General features: G+C 35.7%; 1 protein-coding gene across 1 annotated transcript in view; it reads left to right on the top strand.

Moving 5' to 3' along the window:
* LOC150103130 (uncharacterized) overlaps nucleotides 1-20322 on the top strand; it is a 607032-nt gene that overhangs the window by 320257 nt on the left and 266453 nt on the right. Inside the window, exon 17 of the mRNA XM_090397550.1 lies at nucleotides 16744-17025. Coding sequence (XP_090253676.1) covers nucleotides 16744-17025 — 282 coding nt within the window. The remainder of the gene's footprint in view (nucleotides 1-16743; nucleotides 17026-20322) is intronic.

Below are 20322 nucleotides of genomic sequence, written 5' to 3'. Positions count from 1 at the left end.
TAACATAAAACAACTTCTACTTATTTATGTCAAATTTTGAGGAATGTGACAACGATCTATACTTAAGTATGTAGATCTGAAAAAAGCATATGACAAAGTGCCAAGAGAAAAGCTATGGTACAGTTATATGACAAATGTAATATTTTACCGAACAATCCATAGTCTGTGTAAATCAGCGCAGTTAGAATTGAAATCCTGGTGTGTTTAGCCTTATATGTTGATTCTCATGCATCATGTTATTTTAGAAAATTAACAATGTAGAGTAGATAATAACTAAAATGTTTAAATCATTACTTCCTATATTTCACCAAAGCTAAGTCAGCATCTTCATAGATTAATACAGTGGTATCAAACATATGCACGCAGGCACACTTCAGTAACAAAAATGCAACAGGAGAGAGATGGGGTGATCTCAAATCCAATAATTATGGCACTTATTGGCGGTCGGGTGTACTTGGCCATTTTGCTGAATGTCTGCTGATGAGTGTTTCTCCATATGAGAGGCAATTTGATATAACCATATTGTTCAGGTTGGAATAGTTTGTAAAAGCTGCAACAGATACAAGGAAAAGCCTCTCAAGTTTAAATTTTCTTTGGTGGAGTAAAGTGGCTATTTTCCAACAGATCCTGTGCTGGGTATTCAGGGCATGGTCTGCTAATCCTAAGTGGCCATAGTGGTGGAAACAGATGTAGTCCTGATGCTCTGTTATATGGATATTGGCTGTCCTGCCTGTTTGGCCATAGTATGAGTGGTTGCAGTTGCAGGGTACCTGGTACTCTCCAGGTAAATCCAGTGGCTGTAGCTGGTTTTTGGGGGAGCAGATAAAGGTTGCTAGTTGTTTTTTTTTTTTTTTTTTTTCTGTGCCATTTATAGGCAATCACCAGATTTTACTTTTTTGGGCAAAAAGTAAAGATGCAGATCTTGGCTATCTTTTTTGAGATGCCACAAATATAAGGGATAGTGATGGATTTGCTGTAATCTATATTTGGAAGTGTAGGTATGTGGTAATAGAATTCTTTTTATCTGATTGGAGGCGTAGCCATTGGCCAAAAAAGTGTTTTTTTATGTGCCTTTTCTGTAATGAGCACAGTGTTATCGGAGCAGATTGATTTTGCCTGGTGGACTAAAGTTTTTGATATTTCCATATTGTTGGGGCGGGGGGGGGGTGTATGCAATGTTACTTGTGTGTGGGGGGGGGTTGTAGCAAGTGAAGTGAAAGAGAGTGAATTCAGAGATCCATTTGGTTGTTTTGTAACCAGGGTGTCAAGGAAGGACAGAAACAGAAAGGAACAACAGTCTCTGTGGTATCCTTGGATGTTAGCTATTCAAAAAGGATACGAAAGTGTGTAAGGTGTCCAGGCCGTATGGCTAAATTGTGAGCACGTTGTCCACATAGCATAGCCATTGAATATGATATCAGATCAGACATCGAAAACTGACCATTACATCAGTGTTGAGGAATGTAAAATGGGCTGAATTTTTTGTATGTGATTAAGTATTGACAGTAGTTAGCAGATCAGGGCAATGCAACTGTCATTTTAAGCTATACGGTGTTAGATCTGAAATAGGCGACTTCAAATTTTACATGACGTCACCATTCCAGAATCTAACAATTAACAAAAAATATATATGCATACTTATCTTTCAGCGCAGTATAACTATGTTGTTGTTTTTTTGTAACAACATCTTGTATGATAAACTGTGAATTATGTGAATTTAAATTAATGTATCTATTTGTCTAGCTTGAATGTAAGTCAGCAAAAGGGGCAGATATGAGAGAAATCATTAGTGAAATATTATAAATGAAAGAATGTGTATTATTCAGCAACATAAGGCAAAGATTGCCCTAATACTATAAGAGCAGCATAAGCACCTGCGGGCATCACATCTAAGAAGACATCATGACGCATACGTTCCCAGAAACAAGAAGTCCCTTATGTTGATCGGTGAAGTCACCCAGCCTGAGACCAATGGGTGAGACGATAAGAGAAATTCAAACTCGGAAAGGTGGCGCTCTAGGGGAGCGTATAAAACCCGCGACACGGAAGTAAATCCCCCTGTTTTTTCTTGTTCCCGCATTTCTCTTTGTGTGCTCCAAGAGTTCATCGCAGTTCAGCTCTCATTTTGAGGGCTGACTTACGAAAAGTTCCGGCATGACACTGCAGCAGATTTCGGCAAGATCAACCTTAGGCCGTCAGTGAGAAGGTCATTGACGTAAAACCTTAGCAGAGAGATAGTGCCCAGCTCAGGCGAACACGTGTAACCCATGTGGCGATAAGATCAAGACAACCAGAGTCGTAACAAAGAAGGAAGGACGGAAGAAAACTGATAAAGAATAGATAGGTACTCTCACTTGTTCTAGCCCCTTTTGAGAATTGACTAACAGTGTTAAGAGAATGCATCTTAAAATTTAATGGAAGAAAGAGTGAAGAACTAAGATTTATGTAAATGACTATGTGTTTGAAATGAACTTTAAGAACTTTCAGTTAGATAGAGATTCTGTCGTAATTAATCCGAGAGAGATTATTTATGTGCTGAAATGCCTAAATGTCCAATTGAGCTGTAATTAAGAATGTATTATATGTTGAGTTATTGAATTTGCTAACATTTTGAAATCAATACATAATGGTTTTAAGAGTGAGAGAGTGAAAGAATGGCAGAAGCTTAAATTAGATTTGATAACTACTTTAACTTGTATGGCATTATATAATGAGTTTAATAAATATTTTGATTCCTTACTTACATGTGTTTCTGATCATGATGACTGACCCTGACCCTTCATAAAACATCGAACCTGTGATCGTGTGTGTGTGTGCGGGGATACCCCAATTGAAAATAGTAGGGCACGACTGTAAATAAAATAAGCCAGAGAACCCAAGGCTTCTAAGAATTCAATTAACATTATTAGTGGCACCATATTCTATGATTATCTTAAAGGCTGAGTTCATCTCTAACCTTAAGGCCCAGTCTGGCACAGATAAAAAAATAAATTTTGCCTGAGTGACCAGGATAACTCATGGAATTCAGGGAACAGGTAATTTCTGGTGGCCCTTAGAAGGTTAAATTACGTAAGAAAAGGTAAAAGAGAAGCGAGACATAACGTTAAGATTAATATTAATGAAGATCACATAACAATGGCGCAACCGACTTAACAAAGAGGTACATGCGATAGAATTTGATTTAGTGGCTGAAGTAGGAATGGATAAAGTTAAATATATTGCCTCGATATATCAATATCAGAGATATACGACGCAACAATAGATCTAACAACGGGTTACGATTAAAAAAATGACCAACCTTCTTAAAAGACGGGTCCATCTATCGCCAACTAAATTACGATCCCATCCCACTTAAACACAGATTCCAACCATTCATAAACTCTAAAAAGGTTCACTTCCTGGCCAGCAGATATGATAAAAACTAAAACCTTACATTCCAGACTCCCTCGTATTTATGGACTTCCAAATATCCGTAAATAGGATTTATGGATTTTTGGAAATTCCACTATGCCCAGTTGTAGACGGTATTGACTCGCCCACCTACAAACTAGCCAAAGTGCTTTCTCTAACTACTGGCTATACCTCGTCACATATAATAAACTCAGCCCATTTTATGTCCAGTATGCAAGACTTCATGCCCCTCAACACTGACCTAATGGTCAGTTTTAATGTTTTTCCTTATTCACAAATGTCCCACTTAAGGACACCTTGACTCTTATCCAAATAGAATTTCCTCCTGATATCTCAGCCCTAATTCAGTTCACCATGAACTCCTGCTTTTTTGTTTGGCAAGAAAAATTCTATAAAAAATAGAGGGAACAGCCATGGGCTCCCTTCTTTCTCTTCCCTTGGCTAACTTTTTCATGGAGACATTTGAAAAGAATATCCTTAATTCTTTCCTCTTAAACCTATCATTTGGCTACACTATGGACAATGTCTTCCAATTTGGCCACATGGCCTTGAACAACTTACACACTCTTCTATCCTGTTTGAACAGCTAACATCAAAGGATCCAGTTCACAACAGAAATAGAAAGTAACAACAGTCTTCCCTTCCTAGACACCCTGATTACAAGACAGTCAAATGGATCTCTGATCTTCACCTTAACATCTCCCCACACACACACAGGTACATACATTCAAGAACAGTCACATCCCCCCCTACCCCCTCCGAACAATATGGAACTATAAAAAACTTTAGTCCGCCCAGCAAAATTAATTTGCTCAGATAACACAGCACTCACTGCAGAACTCATCCACATAAAAAAAAAAAAAAAAACCACTTTTTATCTAATGGCAACACCTCCCACCAGATAAATAGATGTCCCACTATACGCAGTTCATCCTCTCTTTCTAAATATAGATTACAATAAATCCATCACCATTCTTTATATTCATGGCATCTCAGATAAAGTGGCGAAGATCTTATAAAAGCACAATCTACTCATATCTTCTTTCCCAAAGATTAGCTGCAACTGCTCACACTATGGTCAAACAGGCAGGACAGTCACCATCTGTATATTAGAGCACCAGGACTACATCTCTGCCCTTCCACAGGATTTGTTGGAAAAAAAGCCACTTTACTCCACCGAAGCAAATTTAAATTTGAGAGACTTTTCCTTGAATCTGCTGCAGCTCTTATCAACTATCCCTACCTAAATAAATGTTTGTTTCAAACTGCCTCTCATATGGGAAACCCTCATCAGTAGACATTCAGCCCAGTGGCCAAGTACACCCAATCAAAGATAACACTGGCCAACAAAAAAAAAATTTTTTTTTCTGCTGATTATGACCTGACACTTGTTTTTTACTAATTTGGGTGCACTGATTTCAAACATCAAACCCATTTTTCTCTATCTCAGGTTTTTCCCCTATGGCATTTTCTTTTTGCTAATTTGTAAGTTTTTGATAGTTTTAAGGAGGCAGTACTATTTAGAGGATCAAAGAAATCGATTTTTTAATATTATTTTCTGAAAGTATGTACTTTTAAAAATCTGTTCCTAACTTTTTATCAAGAAATTTGAAAAATTCCTGAAGATATAGCCTATTTTCAAAGCAGTGCGCAGATCCGAAAGCAGAGCAGATCGGAGCGCTCACCACTCTCGCTTGTTAGTAAACGAATAAATGCGTAAGAACCTGCAACGGCACGTACTGGCGCTTTGAATGCGAGAGAGGCCGATAACTGACCTAATACGTTTAGGTGATGAAAAGTAGGCGATGACAACTGCCTAAAACAAATGAATGCTATATGCGTCATAGCGGACAAAGAACGATCGAAATCAGTCAATCGTTAATCGATCGTGAAAGTATGATGAGCACTTATAACGTTTCAATAAAGTCTCTAGTTTTTTTTTTGTCTTGTTAATTGCATGTTAGTTGGCAGTGAAGAAAATACATCATGTCTACTACTCGAAATTGTGTCAATAGTGTAGATTCCTTCTGCTACATTTGTGGCAGCTTTACTGTTCCCAGTCAAAGGACAAATATCACCGATTTCGTTAAGAAAGTGTACTTTGCATACTTTGACATAAAAATTGCAGATCAGGACAAGTCATGGGCTCCAAATAAAGTGTGAAAGTCATGTGTAGAAAATTTACGACAGTGGAGCAAGGGAAAACGCCAAAAATTAGATTTTGGCATTCCAATGATTTGGCGTGAACCGAAAAATCACATAGATGATTGCTATTTTTGTTTAGTTCAGACTTCTGGTTATAATAAGAAGAATAAGAAAAAAATTGTGTATCCAAATCTCGACTCAGCAATTCGGCCAGTTGCTCATTCCAATGAAATAACCATGCCAATTTATAAAGGACTTCCTTTACTTGAGAACGAGCATGATCGGGATATGGCAGATGTTCTTGAGGAGCAAGACCCGGATGTTGATTTAGACAATGAAAATTTAATTTCTAGTTCTGGACTGCAACGTTTTACTCAAGCGGAATTGAATGACTTAGTAAGAGATTTGGGCCTATCAAAGGAATCATCGGAATTGTTCGCTTCAAGATTAAATGAAAAAAACTTACTGGAGCAAGATACGAAGATAACTTTTTATCGTAGCAGGGAAAGTAATCTTGTACAATATTTTAAACACAAGTGTGCGTTTGTTTACTGTAAAATGTGTCAGGTTTACTAACTGAAATGAGTGTTGTACAATATCATCCAAATGAGTGGCGTTTATTTATCGACAGTTCAAGCAGAAGTCTCAAGTGTGTCTTACTACACAATGGGAATGTATATGGCTCAATTCCTATTGGCTATTCAGTCCACTTAAAGGAAACATATGAGAACGTTAAAAAGGTTCTGAAGTTATTAAAATATACAGACCATAACTGGATCATCTGTGTGAATCTTAAAATGGTGAACTTTTTACTTGGCTTTCAAAGAGGATATACAAAGTTTCCGTGTTTTCTATGCTTCTGGGATAGTCGAGCTAGAAACCAATACTGGAGTCAGAAACATTGGTCTCTTAGAATAACCTTAAATTGGGGAACAGAATGTTATAAATCAACCTTTAATCGACAGAGAAAAAATCATTTTTCCACCTCTACACATCAAACTGGGTCTTATGAAGCAGTATGTTAAAACTTTAGATTTACAAGTTGACTGTTTCCAATACATATGTGAAAAATTTCCACGACTTAGTTATGAAAAAATTAAAGCCGGTGTATTTGATGGACCGCAAATTAGAACTTTAACGAGAGACCCAAATTTCATCAACTCTATGAAAGAAATCGAGAAAGAGGCCTGGACTTCATTTACGATGGTTGCGAATAATTTTCTTGGAAACAAAAAACTTACAAATTAACAAAAAAGAAAATGCCATAGGGGAAAAACCTGACGTGATAGAGAAAAATGGGTTTAATATTTGAAATCAGCGCACCCAAATTAGTAAAAAACAAGTCTCATATGAAAGTCAGCAAAAATTGTGTTGAACTGTGTAATAGGTGACATAATTATAGGATTTTATGTTAGCCTGTATCTTTGCTGTGCCATTTTTGTCACTGAAGTGTGTCTGCATTCATGTGTTTGATACAGCGTATTAATCCCTGAAGATGCTGATATAGCTTTTGCGAATTATATCATCATCATCATCATCATCATCAAATTCCTGCCATGTACCCTCAAGGGGTGTACAGGATATGACAGTACTACATGAAAAAATTACATCATTACTAACTTCCTATCTACAATTTTCCTCCAAATCAGTCTGTTACTTGTCAAGACTCCAACATTATCAGATCTTATATTTGTATCGTCTAAGGCACTTTGTACCGTATCAATCCACCTATATCTTGGTCTTCCTCTGGGTCATTTTGCTGCCAACCTGGCAGAGAACACTTGCTTTGCTAATCTTTCCTCTCCCATTCTATTTAAATGACCATACCACCTGAGATTAGCTCTGCTAACGCATTCCTGAATGCTGACAATGTCAAGTTCTTTCCTAATATCCTCATTTTTAATATGATATTGCCATTGATGCCATCTGTTCATGCCTATAATCTTTCTCAGGACTCTCATATCTGCGGTCTCTAGTCTTTGGTCAAGTGTTTTACTTCTGACCCAGCTCTCAGATCCATAAGTTAAAACTGGTTTGAACACTGTCTTGTATACAGCTAATTTAGTGTTCCGACTAATTTCTCTCTTACTCCATATAAATTTATTCAATTGACTTCCCACCATACCAGCTTTGCTGACTCTGTTGTCTATTTCTATATTTAATTTACCATCTTCAGTAAAAATCGTGCCTAAGTAGCTGAAATGTTTTACTTGTTCCACAGGTTCTCCATTCACAACACAGTTGACATTTTCAATGATTCTGCCTATTTTCATTGTCTTTGTCTTTTTATTGCTGACCTTCATACCATATCTATTACAACAGCTATTCAATTTAGTCAGAGAATCTTGCAGACTTGTAGCGGATTTATTTAGAAGTATAACATCATCCGCATAAAGCAAAGAGCTGACATTAACATCTCCAATTTTGATATCAGGTTTAATACCACTTTCCTTCATAATGTGATCCATATAGATAATGAATAACAGAGGGGATAATGTACATCCTTGTCTCACACCAGATTTAACATTAAACCATCTTCCTGTACTTCCTTCAATTCTAACTGCTGACTTACAACTCAAATAAAGACTAAGTATTGCTTGATATAATGCCCCATTGACACCATATAACTGCAACGTATTAAATAGCTTCTCTCTTGGCACCTTGTCATATGCCTTTTCCAAATCGACAAAACTTAAATACAGATCTTTGTTATATTCCCATGCTTTCTCGACTATTTGTCGTAAAGTGAAGATCTGATCCTGACAGCCTCTATTTGGCCTAAATCCAGCTTTTCTTCCACAATTCTTCTCAACTGTTTCTCAAGTATACTTGCATAGATCTTGCCAGGAACACTCAGTAGGGAAATACCTCTGTAATTCTCACATTCAGTTTTATTTTCATTTTTATATATGGGTACTATGAAAGCTCTACTCCAATCATTGGGAATTCGTCCCTCTGTCCAGGCTTTCTGAACTATGCAGTGCAGCCACTGTAAGACTTTTATATCACCATACTTCAGCATTTTTGGTCGAATATCATCTACTCCTGCTGCCTTTCCACATTTCAAGCCTTTGATGGCTTTTTCTACTTCAAGTATGGATATGTATTTCTGACTGCATGCCTGGTCAGTGTTTTTTATCGCTGTGCTGTCATCGCTGCTTGTTTCATTTAGCAGTTTTTCAAAGTAATTACTCCATACTTCAAGGATATCTTTTTCTCCTGTTTTCATGCCACCTTTATCATCTCTAACTCCTTTTACAGCACTCTTTCCTCCATTCCTAAGCTTCTTCAACAACCTCCAGAATATTTTGCAACCTTCTTGATATTTATTTTCTATATTCTTGCCAAAGTCCTCCCATGACTTTTGTTTAGCTAGTTTTACACACTGTTTAGCTTTCTTACATTTGTTTCTGTATTCTGTAAGAGTAAAAGCTGACTTATTTGCCAGGAACTTTTGATATGCTTTCTTCTTTTCCTTCACTGCCTCTTTAACTTCCTGTGTCCACCAGGGAGTTCTGATTTTTTTATCCTTGCACACAACCTCACCACATGCCTCTCTGGCAGAATCAATCAATGTTTTATTCAGAGTTTGCCACTGAATCTCCAAGGCTTGATTCCTGTTCTCAAACTCTCTCATTTTCTTTTCAATAATCTTTCTGTATTTTAGTCTACAGTTCACATCTGAGAACTGCTCAACTTTTATTCGCTTTAAAACTTTCTTACATGTTATTCTTTTCAATATGAAATTCAATTTTATCCTGATCAAGACTAAATAGTGATCACTTCCAATTTCAAATCCTCTGTACACTCTGGTGTCCTGCACCAGAGAGAAAACATCACTATCAACAATAGCATAGTCAATGAGACTTTTCTTATTCCTTGCCTTTTCTCTCCATGTGAATTTGTGCACATTTTTATTTTGGAACATGGTGGTAGTGATAACCAGTCCATGTCCTGAGCAGAAATCCAACAGATATTTGCCATTATTATTAGCTTTGCTCTTTTCACCAAATTTTCCCAAAATAATTTTGTATGTCTCACAATCATTTCCTACTCTGCTATTTAGATCCCCAACAAGGACCAACTTTTCCTTTTTCATTGTGTCAGTTGCTTTTTCTAAAGCGTCAAAAATTCCTCCACTTCTACCTTAGTAGAACCTTCTGTAGGACCATAGGCACAAATAAGTCTCATTGTCCAGTTACCCATTTTCATATTTGCCCACATTACTCTACTTGAGACTGACTGCCATTCAAGAAGATTAGCCTTGTATTTTGTGTTGAATACTATGGCTATTATAGGAAGTAATAATTAAAATATTTTAGTTATCTGCTCTACATTGTCAATTTCCTGAAATAAGACAATGCGGTTAGAATTGAAGGAGGTACAGGAAGATGGTTTGATGTAAATCAAACTTATTTAGTTTGATTTACATCAAACTAAATAAGTATCATTCTTATTTATTATCTATATGGATATTATTATAAAAGAAAGTATCATTAAACTTGATATCAGAATCGGAGATATCAAGATTAGCTCCTTGCTTTAGGCAGATGATGTACTCCTAAATAAAACCAATGCTAATCTCAAGAATTTTTTTGAACCAACTTGAATAACAGCTGTAACAAATTTGGTATGAAAATCAGCAATAAAAATACGAAAACTATGAAAATTGGCAGTAACATCAAAAACTTGAATTACATTATTGGTGAAGAATTTATAGAATGAATAAAATATTTATTAGATATATGAAGAGCCAAAGGCTTCAATTCGGCGACATATGACTTGTTTAAGTTAAAGGATATTACATCCCATATCGTTTTTTAGCCGAATAAGAAATTCAAAGAGTTTCATGCCGAATGTAGTAGAAACTATATAAAGTTCGCCGATTCCAAGCGTAAGCAAATACCTGGATACTGCAGCAACTGACCCTAAAGGTGGTGCAAGCTGAGGCAACTCATGTCTGAGGTGGGGCAAGCTCCCATCACTATTCTTGATATTTACCAATAATGTGAACTGAGCTCCTAGGAGCTGTATTTCTGTTCTACATTATGAGAGAAGGTCATTAAAGAACCTCAATAAAGGTTGAAACCCAGACCGGTTTCAACCTTTATTGAGGTCTCATCAGTGAGTAGGTAGACCTAGTTAATATCAAGTTTGTAGCGAACAGAACTTACAACCCTTCTATGAGTATTGCCGAGAGGTGTCCTAATAAATTATTAGATATATGATGAGCCAAAGGCTTCAATTCGGCGACATATGATTTGTTTAAGTTAAAGGATATTACATCCCATATCATTTCTTATCCGAATAAGAAACTCAGAGTTTTATGCCGAATATAGTAGAAACTATATAAAGTTCGGCGATTCCAAGCGTAAGCAAATACTTGGATACTGCAGCAACTGACCCTAAAGGTAGTGCAAGCTGAGGCAACTCATGTCTAAGGTGGGGCAAGCTCCCATCACTATTCTTGATATTTACCCATAATGTGAACTGAGCTCCTAGGAGCTGTATTTCTGTTCTACATTATGAGAGAAGGTCACTACTGTTACACCTGATATCTTAAGAATGTAGAATTCTCAGCTATCATGGTGTAACATGAAGAATAAATAAATTAAAAACCCTGCAATAAAATAAAATAAAATAATAGATGAATTATTTATAAGAAAAAGAAATATTCTTGCATCTAATAAAATATATAAAAAATAAAGGTGTTTTTTAGATCTAACTAAGAAAGAAAGAAAGAATATATTAATGTTGTAATATGATTAAAAGAGAAAATTTAACTAAATAAGACAGAAAAGGATTAGTCATAAGAGATGGTATGCGAGAGGCTAGAGATTAAAATATTAAATGAATTCATAGAAAAAATTTTGGAAAGGGGATTAAGTTAGAGGCTAGCGGAAGATTCTCAATCCGGGAATCGGCCCAGACTATCGCTGAGGGCCGATTCCCGGTTTGAGACATCGTTTGGCTCGCCGACCAAAGGACGTTTGGCAAAAAAAAAAATGCCACCCTAATTGGTCGGTGAAGTAAAAACAAGTAGGGGGCAGAGAAAAGAAGTTAGAGGGTGCCGTTAGGAGAGCAAGTATAAAAGGGTTGGACACCCCCCCCCCCCCCCCCCAAGAGGCTTTTTGGTTTTTGTTTTGGTTCTGTTCCCGAGGAGTTCTCTACGAGCTCCGTGGCATAGGTTTCACGTGGTTTTCCTGAGTGGAGATTGGGGTTATATCTCCGTCGTCACAACATGGAAACAAAAGTGAGCGGGATTTCGATTCCGGATTTCCTATGTAAGAAGCGAAGAATGCCATAGAGTCAAAGAAAAGGAAACATTCTTTGTGTTTCAACTTCAGTGACAACCACAAGAAAGGGAAAGCTGTAAAGATATCGATATCCACGTCGCGAGTTGTACAGCCGTTATATAGATGATTCAAAGTGTGTCCTAAGTTATGAGAGGTTAAGACCGCGTAAGCAAAATTCAATTCCAAAAGGAATGTAGGAGAAACAGATTATCGGATACCAAGCTAGTTCAATCAGAAAAAGGTAAAGGCCCATATGAAAAGACAGCATAAGCAAAATTCAATTCCAAAAGGAACGTAGGAGAAACAGATTATTGGAGAGGTTATACCAAGCTAGTTCAATCAGAAAAAGGTAAAGGCCCATATGAAAAACTCAAGAAAGAAAGGTACTGTAAAATATATCTAATGTTAACTAAAATTTGTCTGTAATAGGTATCGTTATTCTAATACGGAACTGTTGAAGTGACCAAGGAAAATTTATACTAGGACTTTAGTATCTGACAGAATATATTAAAAGTAAGCTAGCTAGTGTTAATGTTATATGAATAATTAAGTGTCCTGAGAATTTTGCATGTCTATTGTAATGTATGGGAAAGTTAAAAAGTCATAGTTGTGTGTTAGTGCAGTAAAAGGTTTAGTTAATCTACTTAAGTTTGAATAGTTAAATAGTGTGAATTAATCTTATATGTCCATGTCATATGAAGTTATGTGTTGAATGTGTATGGCGGCATGATCGTAATACCCATTATAGGATCATAGCCTAATTACTTGTAATAAGTTAATGTTAGTTTGTAAGTAGTTAGTTTAGCATTGAATTGAGTAATAACAAAAATTGAGTTGTACCATGTTAAAGTTTTTAATAAACCTTTGTTCAATGATAAGAAAAGTTGTCTGAAATTGCTGTCCAATGCACCACTTGAAAAATTACGAACCTAATCACGCGGGAAATTAATGTGTTAAGAAACGAGATAAAGTGTCACGACTGCAACATAGTTACACTTTCAGACATATTTGAGTTCTTTCTCCTTGTTTTTGTATATAATATCTCAAACTAAATATCCCAAAAGGCGCAGTATAAATACAAATATTAGGGGTACTAAGGGGAGAAATAACTTAAGTATTAATAAAAATTTTGGTGATATCTCGAGCATGGATAATAGAAGAACATAGATAAGAGGAAATTATTAGATAGAATAAAAATCGTAAATTGGGACACAACACTACCCAGACCGGTTTCAACGTTTATTGAGTGTACTCGCTCATCAGTCTACTCACTGATGAGACCTCAATAAAGGTTGAAACCAGTCTGGGTAGTGACCTTCTCTCATAATGTAGAACAGAAATACAGCTCCTAGGAGCTCAGTTCACATTATGGGTAAATATCAAGAATAGTGATCGGAGCTTGCCCCACCTTAGACGTCAGTTGCCTCAGCTTGCACTACCTTTAGGGTCAATTGCTGCAGTATCCAGGTATTTGCTTACGCTTGGAATCGCCGAACTTTATATAGTTTCTACTATATTCGGCATGAAACTCTTTGAGTTTCTTATTCGGCTAAGAAACGATATGGGATGTAATATCCCTTAACTTAAACAATAAAATATTTGTTATTTAGGCACGCAATTTATAAGATGACAAAATATGGAAACAGACAATAGAATATGCAAAGCTCGTATGGTAGGGAGCCAGTTGAATAAATTAATGTGGAATAAGAGAGAAATTCATGATCAAACTAAACAATATACAAGATAATTAAACTTGCCCAGAAATTGTATTCTTGTTTGATTTTTTATCCAAGTGTAAGCAAACTAAAGCTTGCTCATGAAGTATCTTCATGACTGGCTACTTGTGTACATAGAGGCAGATAACTTCACATTAATTGCCTTAATATCTCATAATGCAAAGCGCAGTTCCTTTAAGAAGTATGTATGTATGTATAAATCAGGCTCTCACTGATGAAACCTGAATAAAGGTCGAAACCAATCTTGGTGACTTCTCATAATGCATAGCAATATACACTTTTGAAAGGGTGTGTGCTTTGCATTATGTGACACTGAGGCAGCTGATATAAAGTTATCAGCCTCTATATACAAGTAGCCTAGTTGTGAAAATACTTTACACACTTTGTTTGCTTATACTAATAATAAATTAACTACAACATCAACATGGATGAAATATATCACTCCTTATTCACTTTGTATCCATCATATATTTCAGTATAATATCAGTGGCAAAGTGGATATTAGATCCAGCATTATTTCAGAGGAAAATGTAGAAACTATGAAAGTTTTGTAAGTTGACCAGAGCTTGCGAGATAGACATAGGTACTGCCCAAGCATCTGTATATTCGCCTTTTATTAGTCCATTTTGATGAGGTTTCACTGACCTGACAGCATTTTGAACTGGATGGTTCTCTTCAGAGTCCAGGCAGAACTCTTAAGAAAACAAAAACTCTTATAAAATACTAAGGAACTTGAAATGTCAGAGAAGTGTATTTTTTCATAAACCAACTCTCAGTCGATGTTTAAAAGTAATAAGTAAAGAGTCAAAAGGTTCCACTTTGGGAATGCAAAATTATATAGGTAAAGTGGATATTAGATCTAGCATTATTTTGAAGCCGAATGTAGAAACGATGAAAGTTTCATAAGTTGACAAGAGAGCTTGCAGGTATACAGCATTCATGAGTTGCCTTAGTGTGGACTACTTAAAAGACATAGGCGCTGCCCAAGCATCTATACATTCGCCTTTTATTAGTCCATTTTGATAAGATTTCACTGGCCTGACAGCTGTTTAGAACTGGTTGGTTCTCTTCAGAGACCAGGCAGAAATCTTATGAGAGCAAAAATCTCTCATTCAGTACTAAGGAACTTGAAATATCAGAAAAGTGTATTTTTGGTAAGTGAACTCGTGGTCAGTCAGTGTATAATAGTAATATATAGATGCTTGGGCAGCACCTATGCCTTTTAAGCAGTCTGCACTAAGGCAACTTGTGAATGCTGTATTCCTGCAAGCTCTCTTGTCAACTTACGAAACGTTCGTTTCTACATTCGGTTTCAAAATAATGCTAGATCTAATATCCACTTTGCCTATGTAATTTTCCATTCCCGAAGTGGAACCTTTTGGCTCTTTACTTATTACTTTTAAACATCGACTGAGAGTTGGTTTATGAAAAAATACACTTCTCTGACAATTCAAGTTCCTTAGTATTTTGAGAGTTTTTTGTTCTCATAAGGGTTCTGCCTGGTCTCTGAAGAGAACCATCCAGTTCAAAACAGCTGTCAGGTCATTGGAACCTCATCAAAATGGACTAATAAAAGGCGAATATACAGATGCTTGGGCAGCGCCTATGTCTTTTAAGTAGTTCACACTAAGGGAACTCGGAAATGCCGAGGAATGTATTCTCTCAAGCTCTGGTCAACTTCCGAAACTTTCATAGTTTCTACATTTGGCTTTGAAATAATGCTGAATCTAATATCCACTTTGCCATTGATATTACACTGAAATATATGATGGATACAAAGTGAATAAGGAGTGATATATTTCATCCATGTTGATGTTGTAGTTAATTCATTATTAGTATAAGCAAACAAAATGTGTGAAGTATTTATACAACTAGGCTACTTGCATATAGAGGCTGATAACTTTATATCAGCTGCCACAGTGTCACATAATGCAAAGCACATACCCTTTCAAAAGTGTATGAATGCTTAGGAATGTATTCCCATAATCAAGTCAACTTATGAAACTTTCACAGTTTCTACATTCGGCTTTAAAATAACACTGGATCTAATATCCGCTTTGGCCGTGTAATTTTGCATCATCGAACTAGAGCCTTTTAGTTCTTTATTTTAGTAATTAATATCAATGATATTACAATTTTAATATTTGCTTTGTATCCATGTCAAGTTTGGTGTGTATACACAATGCAGGAACTTTCTACAGTATACAAGACAGTGTTCAGACCAATTTTAATTTATGAATTTGAAAAGTTGGATTCATCAAAGATTAGCGGCGAACAGATGGCACCGATAACAGCATCATGTTAAAAATAAAGATATTTGGAAGAAACTTGAGATAGTTAAAATTCAGGAATGTGTGTTCAGAGATAATCATTTCTTCTCTCATTCTTAAACAGAATGAGAGGAAATATTAGCAAAGGAGGTCTTGGTTACCAAGATGACAGAAAAAAGACTTGGTGAAAGACAAAGATTTATGGAATTCATTAAGTCAAAAGTGACCAAGAAGAAAAAGAAATATAAGACATGACAATTTTGGAGTGTTCACAAGTAGTAGTAGACTAATTTGAAGGATAATTGTTGCTAAGAGATTAGTAATAATGCTAATTTAATCATCTCACACTGTCATAGTATATTCTGTACACCCCTTTTGAGAATACATATCAAGAAATTGATGGTGATGATGATAGCAAGTGCTAGATATTATTCTCTATGTCTTAAATCATTAGTGAGAGCTTGGGTTAATAGTTTCCATATGAATATTTCAGTGATTGTATCTGTAATCCCCACCCCATAATCCAAATTTTGTCTCATGGGTTTTGTTTTGATATGTGTTTAGAAGCTCTAGGTTTTTTTTGTTTCTGGAGTTAAATACTCCTGAGACAAAAACTGTTTGAGACTAAACATAGAACTTTTTCAAACCACTTCTGGCCTCTAGTAAGCAGAGTGATGATCTCAAATTGAGCAATGAAATTCATCAACCACCTAGAGACATTCTCAAGCATCCATGCTTGTTAATTTCAGTTCTCAATTTTTATTTGTTCTTTGCTAATTATATGTTTATGTTCTTTGATTGTTTATACTGTGCATGGAATAGTTTTTCAAAAAGATTTATTTGTTTATGTAAAAAAGTTATATAATTTTTTTTTCTTAATTTAAGGTTATATACACACCTAAGCAACAAGGTAAAATAGAAGCCAGGCTAGAAATCTCTGTGAGCTTCAAAGCTTCAGACAGAGTTTCCATTGGCACCTCTCCAAAAGGAAATGCTCTAATTGTTACTATTCATGCAGAAGCAGAATGGCCACAAGTAATATTTCAAACTGATAGTAAAAAAGATAGGCTTGAATTTGGAAGAGTGCCAGAAGAAAGTAGCAGTGAACGAAGCATTACTTTGATCAATTTGGGAAAAACAACAGTTCCTGTTAGACTTTCGTTGAGTGTAAGTATTTACAAGTAAGAAGTATACAATCATATGCTTGTTATAAATGTTTGGAAAAGGGAGCAAAATGAATTACAGGTTAATATTATCCCATTGTGATATGACAGAAGTTCTGTTAAATCATGTTTCTTCAATTATTTCTTTTTTTGTTTAGTTTTATGGTAGATGCATACCACAGTAGCAAACACCACTATAGCAAAATGATGCAGTGTAACAAAGTATATAAGTTATAGCTTTAAGTCCAATAGAACTAATGCTATATTAAGCTGACTATTGTAAAGAGTGAAGATTCAAATTCATCACAACAGCAAACCGAATTTCCTAGCAAATGATGTCACAATCCGTACCTCAGAATCTTCATTTGCTGAACATAGATGCATATAATTTTAACTTTATCTACTCAGCACAACAGCAACATGTATTATCTACTTACTTTCTTACAGCAATAAATGTGCAAGGAAATCAATGCTTTAGATGGGTGGGCACTTTGGAATAATGTTTGCACTGATTAGCTCCTAAAAAACATGAATTCAAAATACAATTTTTGGTAGTAATGCTGTGTAGAGTACTCCATAGAGTTTCTGTGTAGTATATTACAACTAGAAAATAAAAAGACAAAACCAGGTTTTTTGTTCCACCTTGTACAGTAAATTCACATTTAGTATTGCATTATTTCAGTAAAAAAAAAAAGTTTCTCAGCTTTTGTTTTGACAGAAGTAAAATCTAATTCATATTTTAAATCAGCTTTAAAAACAAGGCTGTAAACATGTTTTTATAGTAATCTTTAAATCTCATTTTGTTAGATATGGCAAAATGCGAGTTAAAAAAAAAGATGTGATTTGTAAAATTAGGGGATTTGTGGTACTCTTCTTGCAACTGCATAAGAATTTTGATTGCTACAGTTCTACAGTATACATTGCTACTTGGAAATTATATTGGATGTATAGGGGGATGGGAGACTTTTCATTCCACCACAATAGTTTGTAAACCTATAGCACATTAGTACCTTGGGTATATTTTTATTTTTTTAATACAGAAACCTCCCTACCCTAGAGCCAAACATAACTATTTCAAACTATTTCAGGTCACCAAATAAGCAGGGTAGTGGTCTTACACTAGGTGATAATGTTCATCTTTCACCCAATTGACATTCACAAAACATTAAATGTTCTTTGAGGGATTCAGATGTGCAGCCTGTTGGATGGAGACAGGGACATTAACTTTTGCTGGCAACAGCTAATAAATGTCTGCTATCGTACCCAAGAGAACATAATTTTCTATTGAAAAGTGATAAATTTGGGGGGGGGGGGGAGTGTAGGTTAGGTTGGTGTAAGTAAACAAATGAAATAGTGAGAAATTGTACACTGAAAACTAGAAATTGTACACTGACAACTAAACTTAAGGATTGGCAGGAATCACACACACACACAAGCGGACAACAACGTGAAAAAGAACAAATTCAAACAATAACTAATAAAAACACTAAAAGAGTAAAAGTATAAGATTAATATCCGAGTATTATGTTTATCTTAATGTCACTTACCTGAAATCTTCACAATGAACTAAATATGTGGTTTGTGCCATTTAAAATCCAAAGTAACCTGAAAACTTTGACAGTTAGTCAACTTTGTAATTGGTCATCTCCACTTACACAGATGGACAGCTAATGTTCATAAGGCACCTCAGTCACGCAGAGAGAAGAAAGGTGATAGACAACTGGTATGAAAAATTGATAGATTGAATCATGCAAGGGAAAGAGAAAAATTAGTGATGGATAGTGGAATAAGTTGATTTCATACTACAGTATAATACATTGTATTATACTGTATTTCACCATAGGTGATATTTCTGAGATGTTCTATATATATATATTGAAATTTTGCTTCTCAAAGCAATTGTCCAGTTAGATGCTGATGTGTATACATTGAAAGCAAAAGAAGAAATTTCTTCTATGAATATATACTTTTAAATTCTATGAATTAAAAAAAAAAAAAAATAAATAAAAAAAAAATATACAGGGTGGTTCAAAATTCCACGTACAAGCTTTGAGGAGAGGTAGAGAACATCAAAATCAACCATATTCACATAGGAAAGCATGACCAGAAATGCCACATGAAAGTGATAGGTGGCACTATTCATCCGTACTCCAGATGAGCAATTGGCGCTTCCTCATTCAAGCTTTCGACGTCGCACGAAGAACGTGCATTGTTTTACGAGCGCTGAGATGGCAGACATGCACCTCGTTTACCATATTATGTATCCAACTACTATTGAACTGTTCAGTTATGTCCAATAAAGACTTACTGCCTTTTGTTATTTCTGTATCTTTGTGTCCCTGTTAGTACCTTCCGGTGGCATTTCTGGTCATGTTTTCCTTTTTTTTTTTTATTATTTCCAACCACAAATATGGTTGATTTTGATGTTCTCTACCTCCCCCTCAAAGTTTGTACATGGAATTTTGAAACACACTGTATATATATATATATATATATATATATATATATATATATATATATATATATATATATATATATATATATTGATGGTTATTGTAGCAGAAGAATAAGAATGTGACTAGATAAGAGTGTTGCAGCGGTTCTACCATAGGTGATATTTCTGAGATGTTCTATATATACAGGGTGTTCGGGATAAATTTGACAGTTTCGTAAGGAAAAAGAAAATCTTCTTTGTATCTATTAAATTTAATGAATTGACAAAAAAACATTACAGGCAGAGTTAATTACAATACTATCAACAAGATTTACTCAAAATAACCACCATTAGCATCGATCACAGCTTCAATTCTGCTTCGGAACCTCGAACAAGCTGATGCTACAGTCTCCCTGGGAAGGGCCGCAAAAACTGTTTTAATTTTATCCATTAACTGGGCTTTTGTATTACTGGAAGTGCGATTGGTGTCTTTTTCAACTGCGCCCCATACAAAATAATCCATGGGGTTAAGGTCTGGGGAGTTTGGAGGCCAAACATTTGGACTGGTGAAGTCGTAGAAATTTTCAGACAACCATTTTTGACTTTTCCCAGAGGTGTGGCAAGGGGCCGAATCCTGCTGCCATACATACGGCCTACCATTGGCTACCCTTGTTATCCAGGGCTTGACTACAGTTAGCAACTCCACGAACAAAGCCCGAATTCCAATGCCAGGGTTCTTCAACACCTGTTCCTACAGATTTGCAAGGAATTCTGCTGTACGAACGCAATCAGATCGTCTGCTAGGGATCTTTCTTCTTGCTACATCCTCGTAGTCACCATTGCAAGTCTCTAGTTCATGCCTGATTG

The sequence above is a fragment of the Typopeltis vanoorti genome, chromosome 9 (assembly GCF_054136105.1).
Source record: "Typopeltis vanoorti isolate ZY-2024b chromosome 9, IOZ_Tvanoo_1.0, whole genome shotgun sequence".
Classification (NCBI taxonomy): Eukaryota; Metazoa; Arthropoda; class Arachnida; order Uropygi; family Thelyphonidae; genus Typopeltis; species Typopeltis vanoorti.
Note: the sequence above shows the minus strand (reverse complement) of the source record. Positions and strands in the feature narration are given on the sequence as shown.